This window comes from Engraulis encrasicolus, chromosome 15 (assembly GCF_034702125.1).
Source record: "Engraulis encrasicolus isolate BLACKSEA-1 chromosome 15, IST_EnEncr_1.0, whole genome shotgun sequence".
Taxonomy (NCBI): Eukaryota; Metazoa; Chordata; class Actinopteri; order Clupeiformes; family Engraulidae; genus Engraulis; species Engraulis encrasicolus.
The window spans coordinates 46,385,168-46,395,493 of NC_085871.1; the positions used below are offsets into that span (position 1 = coordinate 46,385,168).

Here is a 10,326-nt window from a genome sequence, read left to right on the forward strand (position 1 = left end):
TTTTTCCTAAGGGGCATATTAGGCAACACACTCAACCTGAAAATACGGTCAACCCATAGTAGGCCCTAATATGCCATGAAGGTATGCTAGGATAAAATAATTTCATTGGTACCAGTACCTAGCCTCACAATGAGACATATTTTCATAGTAGCCTATCTAAAGACATGTGCCCTTTGAAAACAAGATATTTCTTCCATCCATGCAAGTCTACACTTGCCAAAACATTTGTAAATAAGATGTGTAGGCAAATTGTAAATAACTTTGACAATACAGAAGCCTTGCACATTAAAACATTATGTTACTGTTACTGAGAGTTGCTGTATGCTATAAAGCCCTACAAACTTCAGGTGAGGTTGCTGTGCAACAAATGAGCAGTGAACAGGCACTCACAGTCGCCAAATCTCCCATCTCTCCCCTAACATGAACATGGCAAGTTATGATTAAGTCCAATAATGACTTTATGAAGGAGAGCAACATATCTGTGTATAAAGTTAACAGGTTCATAACTTGTTAGCAGTACGCTAAGCGGAGATTAGCATTTCCAGCGCTGTAAAAAAAAAAAAAAAAAGTTGATAATCACTCTCCCCATCGATGGAGAAAGTCACAGACCTGCACGGCGCAGGCACCTCTCTCAGCCCACCGTTGAGCTCTTATTCAAACTGTAAGCATGTTTCTATGATTCATTAAAAAAATCTTCCACGTTGACTACAGATAGATACGCTATTTACAGCTAATATGATTAGTTTCGTCACGTGTTTCATTGTTTTGGCGAGACATTTGCGCATTGTTAAAATAATATAATGGCAGTTATAGTGGTGGTCCGTGATGATTTGTAAGACGCAGAGAACACCTCTGCCAGAAGTGACGGAGCTTCACCAACCTTTATCGACTCAGCCCTTGGATTTGCCGCTGGGCACGGTTTGTGTTGCTGGCTGTCAGTCGAAGTGGAGGTAAATCAATCCACAGAATTCGGTCTTCCGGGACGACGCAATACATTTGGCACACCGTGGCTTAAATGCCCAATTTTCCACAATGACACAAATATCCTCAACAACCACTCTTAGATAGCCTACAAACAATCCTCCCCTGACCAGCTGCCTCACGCGCTAACAGAACCGAAATGCACGAGTGTCGTTTGCGTATTTGACGCTCGTTCACATTTTCCAAAATTAATGTTCATGTTTGACGGTCACGTTTTCTACATTGCATTTCGAAGCAGACCGGCTGGGGGGAAAAAGACAAAAGACATTTTAGACCTTTGTTAAAAATGTTAGACATCGGACAGATATTTTAGACCTTTTTAAGTCTTTTTTAAGACTAAGACATTTTAGACCGCGCGGCTACCCTGCTTTAAGTGCTTCTGGGAGCCGATAACGCCTCCATCACTGTCGGCATTGATGGGCTTTCTCTCCAGAGTGAATACGCTGGTGTGCTTTGAGGTTCCCTGTCTGTGTAAACCTTTTCCCGCACTGTCCACATTGATGGGGTTTCTGTCCGGAATGAATGAGCTGGTGTTTTTTGAGACTCCCTGATTCTGTAAAACATTTACCACACTGGCCACAGCTGTATGGCTTCTCTCCAGAGTGAATACGCTGGTGTGCTTTGAGGTGCCCTGAATCTGTAAAACATTTACCACACTGTCCACAACCGTATGGCCTCTCTCCTGTGTGAATGCGCTGGTGTACTTTGAGGTGCCACGCCTGTGTAAAACATTTACCACACTGTCCACAACTGTATGGACTCTCTCCAGAGTGAATACGCTGGTGTAGTCTGAGACTACCTGACTGTGTAAACCTTTTCCCACACTGTCCACATTGATGGGCTTTCAGTCCGGTGTGAGTGAGCTGGTGTTTTTGGAGACTCCCTAAATCTCTAAAACATTTACCACACTGTGCACAACCGTATGGCCTCTCTCCTGTGTGAATGAGCTGGTGTACTCTGAGACCCCTCGCCTGTGCAAAACATTTACCACACTGGCCACAACTGTATGGCTTCTCTCCTGTGTGAATGACCTGGTGTACTCTGAGACCCCTCGCCCGGGTGAAACATTTACCACACTGTCCACAGCTGTATGGCCTCTCTCCTGTGTGAATACGCTGGTGTGACTGGAGGTGCGCCGCCTGTATAAACCTTTGACCACACTGTCCACATTGATGGGGTTTCTGTCCGGTGTGAATGAACTGGTGCTCTCTGAGACTCCCTGCCAGTGTAAAACATTTACCACACTGACCACAGCTGTATGGCCTCTCTCCAGAGTGAACACGCTCATGTCTTTTGAGGTTCCCCGCTTGTGTAAAACATTTACCACACTGTTCACAGCTGTATGGCCTCTCTCCAGAGTGAATACGCTGGTGTGCTTTGAGGTGCACCAAATGGGTAAAACATTTTCCACACTCTCCACATTGATGGGGTGTCTGTCCGGTGTGTGTAAGTTGGTGTTGTTTAAGTTCTGCTGCTGTACTAAAACCTTTAACACACTGTCTGCACTGAATGGGCTGGTCTGCAGTGTGAATACTCTGGTGCTTCTTCAAACACCTCTTTGTAGCGAAAGGTTTTGCGATGACAGAGCAATGAGGCGTCTTCCCTTGTTTGGTTTGCTGGTGTGCTTTTAGAGTTTTCACGTTACTAAAGCTCTTGTCAACACCAGAACAGATATGCTTCTTCAATGTGGTCTCTGGGAGGGCAGCTGACAAAGCAGGTTGGGATTCTCCTCCTGTTCCTGCACCAAAAACACAACACAATTGGAAATCTTCATATTAGGTATCCCTGCACAGATATATACATACACCCCCTGATTAAAAACTGTACATAGATGATAAATACTTTACTCAAGATTCAAACTACAGATTCTTAAATAAAAGGTAATCATGGCTGTATCAATGTGGACATTGCTACCAAATAAGAAACAAGACACCTTCCAGGATGTTTCTGTGAGTGAGTGAGTGAGTGAGTGAGTGAGTGAGTGAGTGAGTGAGTGAGTGAGTGAGTGAGTGAGTGAGTGAGTGCTTACCAGTTTTGGGGTTTTCTCCATCCGTGTTATTCTTGTGGTCTTGTGTTTTTAGCTGACCTTGTCTTGCACAGCAATCGACCACTAGCACTGATAACCTCCTGCACTTCACCAAGGACAGTGGATCTGGAGGGAACTGGCTCATAGCAGAACTGACGACTGGAGCCAGGTCTGAGCTGACGACTGGAGCCACATCTGAGCTGAAGACTGGAGTCACGTCTGATTTCTCCTCTTCCTAAAACCAGACGACAATGGACACAGGAATTGGTCTTCAGCAAACAGTTTCAGTTATTTAATATTCTCCATGTAATCTCAGGTCATTTCATTTGCACTATGTATTTTGTCTTTAACCCTATCCAGACCGGGCTTTTTTGGCATTCCTGGGACCGGGGGGGGGGCTCTTTTGACCCCCCCCTCATAACTTGGGAACCGAATGGCATATGACCACCAAACTTGGAGGGGATGATCTTCAGCCATTAATCTCTGATTGACATAAGTTTGGTGTCATTATTGGGTATTATGACGTCATTATGACATCATTTCCTGTTTTTATTGCCCCAGTTGTCACCTAATTGTATTTTCCATCTAACTTGGGTAATGCACATCAATTTTAGTTATTATGTGCATCAGACCACTTCAAATGTTCACAAGGGTTTCTGATGCAAATGAAAATGTAAAAAAAATTGAAAAATTATTTGACAAAATCACGTCGTATATATGGCAAAGCGGCTTCGGTTTCATATAACATTGCCGCAAGCAGTCAGCCCTCAACAACAGGATGCATTATTACCAAATTTGCAGGGCATGATCTACATAAGACACACAAGCAATGAGAAATAAAAAGAAGAAATAAAATTGAGGTGAAATGTACATTGGTAACGATAAAAGCAGCTATTTGATTATAAATGTGATGACGTCGTGAAATTAGCTAAATTAGCATAAATTAGCATAAATTAATGATAATTAATTAAGCTAATATTATATTAGGTAATGTTATGCTAATGTAATGGAATAACTATACCATAAGTAGTATGCAATAAGGAGTGTACACTGATGAGACTTAGATCAGTGATTTTTGGTCAGACGTACCTGTCAGAAAACCGTTGCCATGGCAACAGCAAAAACGATAAACCTAATCTTTTGGTATCACATTGTAGCCAACTTCATTTTAGGAAAAGTCACCAAGTTTCGTAGTCATAGCTTAAGTCATTCAGGAGTTATACGACATCAAAGTTGGTGCGGGCACTTTTAGCCCCCCCCCGGTCTGGATAGGGTTAACCCATTGATGCCTGAAGCACCTGCAGAAATTGGTGTTAATGCCTAAGCCCTTTTTGGGAAAGGTACTGTCTGCCTATAAAAACCTAAATATCTCAGCCTCTGAAGCACATAAAACACGAGATAAGTTGATATAGCTCTAACATGCCCAAAATCTTAAATAAAAATATCTAAAATCTCAGGAGCCTGAATGTTGCGTCATGCAGCTCCAGGCACCAGGGTCAATGTTGCGCAACGGAACATCCAGCATCAATGGGTTAATGGAGGACAGGGGGAAAACAGAATCAGTGTAGCGTATGGTATCGACATGAATATGTGTATCAAAACATTGTCTACTGCCATCTGTAGGACGCAATGCGCTATGGCGGTAGAGCGGTATGGACAAAATCTATACCTTGGTGGAAAAAATACCGCGCACGATAGTATACCGTCCATACCGCGCAGCCCTAGTCTATGGTATCGACACGAGTATATGTATCGAAGAAGTGTTGGGCTAATAGCAGTAGCAGTATCTTTGGATATCTACAAACAACCATTTTAAAACTTACATTACATTATTACATTACATTACATTGCACTTAGCTGACGCTTTCATTTATTCAAAGCGACTTACAACTATTGTTTTTCAGGGGGTTTTTTTTGGTTACAGTCCCTGGAGCAATGTGGGGTTAGGTGCCTTGCTCAAGGGCACTTCAGCCATGGATGGAGGTGTAGGGAGAGGTCAGGGGGGATTCGAACCGGCAACCCCTAGATTGAACGACCAACTCTCTAACCACTAGGCCACGGCTGCCCCATGTACGCTTTATTAACTCCGCCAAGGAGGTTATGCTTTTGGTTGCGTTGGTTTGTCTGTTTGTCTGTCAGCAGGATAACGCAAAAAGTTATGAACGGATTTGGATGAAACTTTGTGGAGTTGTTGGGAATGACAAAAGGAACAAGCAGATTTGGTGTAGATCTGGAACCAGGATTTAATTTTTTTCCCCCCACCATTGCGGGATAGGGTGAATTTTGATATTCCCGTTTCTAACTACACAAAAACAAGGCAGAAAGACTAAAAAATAGGATGTAACAGTCAAATGTTCTATCAAATGGCTTCCTTGACGGAGGTCTGCACTCTCTGAGTGCATTTCTAGTTACATATAAAAGTGTTCTCATAATAACTTCAGTAACAGCGAATAGTCACTCTACCTGTACTGGTTCAGCTTTAATGTCTGCAGATGAGGAGGTGATCTGTTCTGGGGCAGAGTCAGTTTCATCTACAGGACAAATCAAAAACAGATCAACAACAATTAAAAGCACAAATGGGCTTGTTTGGCAGAACACAAACACAACATCGAAGGGGAACAAAAGAAGATGAACTCATATCTTAGCAGTGATGTACCCGAACGCGTTCAATGAACTAAAGTTCATGAATTAGTTCATATTTTGAGCGAACGTGAACTGAACGTACACTATTTACAATATGATGAATGAACTATGAACGCATTCATTCTGGAGCCCATGAACGACACGTTCATTAGTTCTTCATTCCGTTCATTCCGTAGTTACCAGATTTCATTAATATTCCTGCAGAAACCGCGACTAAACACAGTGTCAGAGAGTATAATATTATGTCTTATCCATTCTCTCTGACAGCGTCAGACACCATTCTCTCCGACTGTCTTTCATCTCGTGCAAAGAGGCGGGACCAAGCAAACAGCAGGCATAGCTCTACTTAAAATCAGAGCGGTCAGCAACCAGCCAGCAGTGTGCGACTTTTCTGACTTCCCGGTGACTTTTTAGATTAACGCCTCTACCGACCATCTTCTGGTCGTTTGGAATAAGTGTGGAGTGCTCTCGCTTCACTATTTAAGTTAAAATGCGCCGCGCGCAGCACCAACAACAAGAGAAAGCTGCCTGCTGGCATGTTGCAGGATGGCAAATTTTGCGCATGAGACAGAGAACAACAGTGCAGGAAAACGTTACAGAGTCCACGCACCCGATTTAAGTCCAGTCCATACAGTAACAGAAATAATGGCCATCTGTGAAGCATTTATATGGGCTTTTTCAATGATTGTTTCTTTTTTTCCCGGGGGGGGGAGAATATGAACTATGGACAAACTAGTTAATTCTGAGAGCTGTGAAATTGAACTAGTTCACGTACAAAATTAACTTTCCTAACACTATCTCAGCTTCTATTGAACCCAGCACAGGCCTCCGGAGTATCCACCACCATGGGCTCTGACTATGACACTAGGGCCACATCGCGGGACGGAAGCGCTTTTTACCGGCGGTGGCGAAAATGCATGGAAACTAGGGCTGGGTAACGTTAACGCGTCAACAGTGCGTTAACTAGTGAGGTCAATATCGCCAGACAATTTTGTTAACGCTATAACGCAGCAGGGGTTTTTTTTCTTTTTTTATGACCCGTCGTTCGTGGCTTTTATTTTGAAAGCGTCAGCACGCTTGTTGCTGCTTCCAGTGACTGCTGACAGAGAAAAAGAAAGTCTAGAAAAGTAGGCAAAACAAAACAGACATAGCCTACAGAAGGACGTCAACTTCTGAATGGACATTTTCGGTAGGCTACACAGTTCTACAGTCCTCCTTGTGCAACTCTCGAGCAGCATGTGGCTCGCCTTTGCAGCTCGCAAGGCAAGTCTATTGTCCGGTCAGCATGAAAAGGGTACTGTTATGCTGGCCATCTATCAGCTGTCAATAACGCCACGCGGGCTTACTAAAGAACCTGATCAAAAAGCGGACCGCGAGATATTACATTCCTCACGCAACGTTTTGGTGTCTACATGGTGCTGCGCATGCATAGTAGGCTGCATCAACATGGTAGGCTATGATTTCGCGACATCGGCAACCTCGTCAGCATTTAAGATAGTGTTAGTCATGTCAACGTCATTGTTTTGAAAGATGTAATTGCCGTCAATGCCAACAGACAGTCAATTAGTTTCTAGTCGCTGAAACACCTTAAATAATAGTGACAGATAAGAGAGAAGGTGGGAGTCTTTGACCGTGAGAGAAGGCGGGACATATGAAAGAAAGGTGGTTCTACAAAGTATTAAGCAACGGCTGTGAATACTTTTGTAAATATGATTTCCTTGTCTTTTATTTTTATAAACTTTCAAAACTGTCAAGACAACTTGTTTTTCACATCGTCATAATGGAATAATTTGTGTAGGATTTTGACAACAGAGATTTATTTGTAGCATTTGGAATAAGGCTGTAAGATACTTTCCGGATTGACTGTATATAATTTAGACTGATAGGTTGGCAAATAGCCATTGAGTTAATGCGATTAAAGATTTTCATGTTTGCCCACCCCTAATGGAAACATATCTGTCCTTCCACACCAACCGGCGGTAGTCTAGGTTTCATTTGAACGAAGGCCTCTGGTGTATCCACCACCATGGGGCTCTGAGTATGACACTACTCAGGGCATCTGCACATTTTTGCTCACCCAATTTAATGCTTTTTAATACCATTTTTAATACCTCCAACAAGAAAATGAATACCACTACACGGGGGATGTGCATGTGCACGTTACATGGTATAATTGTTATTACATTGCTATAATGCAATGCAATACATATACTGGGTATACAATAAAAGTATTATTATGACTATTGTGCTAGTATTGAAGCCTAATGTGAACACATGTAAGCAGCTGCAAGGAAGAACTGATCTGGAAGCCTATGGAGACCAGGCTTGCCGAATTGCATACAAGCAGGAATTAAGTTAATGGGCGGGGGGCTAATGTTTCTCCCTCAGCCTCGCAAATGCTGAGAAAATATGAAAAAAGAGAAATGGTGCATAAAGTGAAACATGGTACAGATACAGCTCTTATGAGGAGCTGCATGCATGCTGCAGGTGTTTGAGGGCTTTTATCATTGATTTAATCATGAAGTTAAACATGTATTGCTCTACGAATAGCGAATATGTCACCATCTCTCATTGAACTCCATTGATTTTCATTGTGTTGCTTTCCATGATTACAAAGACCCTAAACATACACCTAAGGCCAAAGTCGATTTTCTGGAGAGGTGAGAGTGATTCAGTGATTAAGTATGACACCCAATCTGCGTATTTGAAGTGTTTTGAAGTGACTTATCTGCTCATTTTTACATTATGTTCGATAGGCGACAAAACTTTTGTCTTGTGAAAATCTGCCCTGTCTGTGTTCATTAAAGGGTCAATCTTTCTTTGGTGCATGAAATTTATTTTTGTACATACATTTTCATTTCATATGAGTGACTTCTGAAGCCAAGTGATTAATTGAAAGTCAGGTTATTAACCGTTATTCCAAACAGATGGATAGGAGACAACTCTTTTGGAAGCGAGTGTATAGCAATGCCGTTTTCTCTGCCCCCTGGATGATACCGCCAGTACTGTGCATGTTGGTCAACTGCTTTTATAGCAAGTATGTGCAGTCTGTTGCTCGCGGTTATGCGTGTTATTTACAGCTTACAGCAAGCGTACCAAGGGCCTAACACAGCCACAACCCCAGTGATGATCCAACAATCACACGTCAGATCTGGTCTTGGCAAACTGTTCAGCAAGAAGATGTGCAGTGGTAGACCCAGTGTGTGTATGTGTGTGTGTGTCATACCAGATTGAGTACACTGGTATCCATCAGCAACAGCTGCGTCATCTTCTTCCTCTTTAATGCAGATGTCTACATTCTGCAGTAGACCGTCCTCTTTCTGCAAAACATGGGAAATATTACATTGTTGTTGTGTGTGTGTGTGTGTGATAGGCCTTTTCTAATTGTCAGGGCTGGAAAGTAACTAATTACTTTTACTCAAGTATTGTACTTGAGTAGCTTTTATGAATACTTTGTACATTTTAAGTAGTTTTTTAAATTAATACTTTTACTTGTACTTGAGTACATTTTGACCCAAGTACTTTACTCAATTACACTGGAACCTGGTCTGAGTACTGAGTAAAAAAAAATGACTGAGAGACAAAATGCCATGCACAATAATGCCACAATCTGCAGGAAATGAAAGATTGTGCAGGATGGCACACAGCATTTCCACTAGCCTATTTTACTATCTTGTATCAATGTATTGATGATGGCTGGTGCCAAGCAAGAGATAGAGGTTATGGAGGACGATATTCAAGAAAAATAAACATGACATTCTCAAGAGGAAAGCTAATTAAAAGTAACTAAGTAACTTTTACTCAAATTACATTTTAAGTGAAGTACTTTTTACTTTTACTTGAGTAGATTTTTAGATAGGTACTTTTACTTGTACTTGAGTAGAATTTAGGCAAAGTAAAGATACTTTTACTTGAGTACACATTTTCTGTACTCTTTCCACCTCTGCTAATTGGCTGCCAGGACTTGTAGAATGGGCTATCAAAGACGTGACTACAATTGCGGTGTTAATTCTTTATTCTTTCTCAGGGAGACAGCCGACTTCCAGTCACACGACAAGGGGTGGGCTAATAATTCATCTCCACTCACCTCGTACTCCATTGGTGTATACTTTAAGAATGAGTCTTGGGCTGGGACTTCAAGACATCGAGTCAGGGCGCTAAAAAAAACATGGTTATGATTGAATACCTTGGAAACTAGACAACCTGAAATGGCATTAGCACAGTATCTGGCGCGACGATATTAACTGTTCGGAACCATTGAAAGTAAATTTACTCTCAATGTTCGGAACACATTTAGCCCGCTATCTCAGCAGAACGTGGACAGTGAAAACCAGATCACAGGCGGCGGATTTCACCCACCTTTCATCCGAGTATGTTGCAGCTGGGACTGAAGACACGAAGCTGCAAGGAAAGGGGGATATCAAAATGGTAAACTATCATGAAAATCAGTATAACGTGGGGAAACACAATGTACCGTTTGTAATTGTTTTACCTCCTAGAGCCGTGTGTTACGGAACTTGCTTGTGAAGTTTCCTTTGTCTGCGAGTTTGCTTCTTCTACGAATGAATCCACAAACGCTGCTCCGGGATAAGCTTTCCCAGTGTTTAGCGCCTCCTGCTGGAAACTCCAAGGACCGCTCCACTCCAAGTGAATAATAATACCGGTAATAATGCAAC

The 10,326-nt window shown here is 42.2% G+C and overlaps 1 protein-coding gene across 2 annotated transcripts; it reads right to left on the reverse strand.

Moving 5' to 3' along the window:
* Positions 1-1,339: 1,339 nt before the first annotated feature.
* On the reverse strand, positions 1,340-10,053 carry LOC134464112 (zinc finger protein OZF-like). 2 transcript variants are annotated; one of them, XM_063217566.1, is made up of 6 exons: positions 10,010-10,053; positions 9,738-9,807; positions 8,877-8,970; positions 5,471-5,538; positions 3,011-3,242; positions 1,340-2,719 (listed from the first exon to the last, which is right to left on the reverse strand). In XM_063217566.1, exons 2-6 carry the CDS (start codon positions 9,747-9,749, stop codon positions 1,383-1,385), a joined length of 1,743 nt encoding a protein of 580 aa, XP_063073636.1. In that variant the 5' UTR covers positions 9,750-9,807; positions 10,010-10,053; the 3' UTR covers positions 1,340-1,382. The 2 variants fall into 2 exon arrangements, with proteins under 2 accessions (XP_063073636.1, XP_063073637.1); XM_063217567.1 differs by lacking the exons at positions 5,471-5,538; positions 10,010-10,053.
* Positions 10,054-10,326: the final 273 nt, after the last annotated feature.

What these genes read in the sequence shown, in the direction of transcription:
- LOC134464112 (XM_063217566.1), bottom strand. An exon ending in ATACCAGTGTACTCAATCTG is followed by an intron (nt 5,539 to 8,876) that starts GTATGACACACA and finishes TTTGTCCTGTAG; the next exon opens with ATGAAACTGACTCTGCCCCA. An exon ending in TGGAGAAAACCCCAAAACTG is followed by an intron (nt 2,720 to 3,010) that starts GTAAGCACTCAC and finishes TTTTTGGTGCAG; the next exon opens with GAACAGGAGGAGAATCCCAA.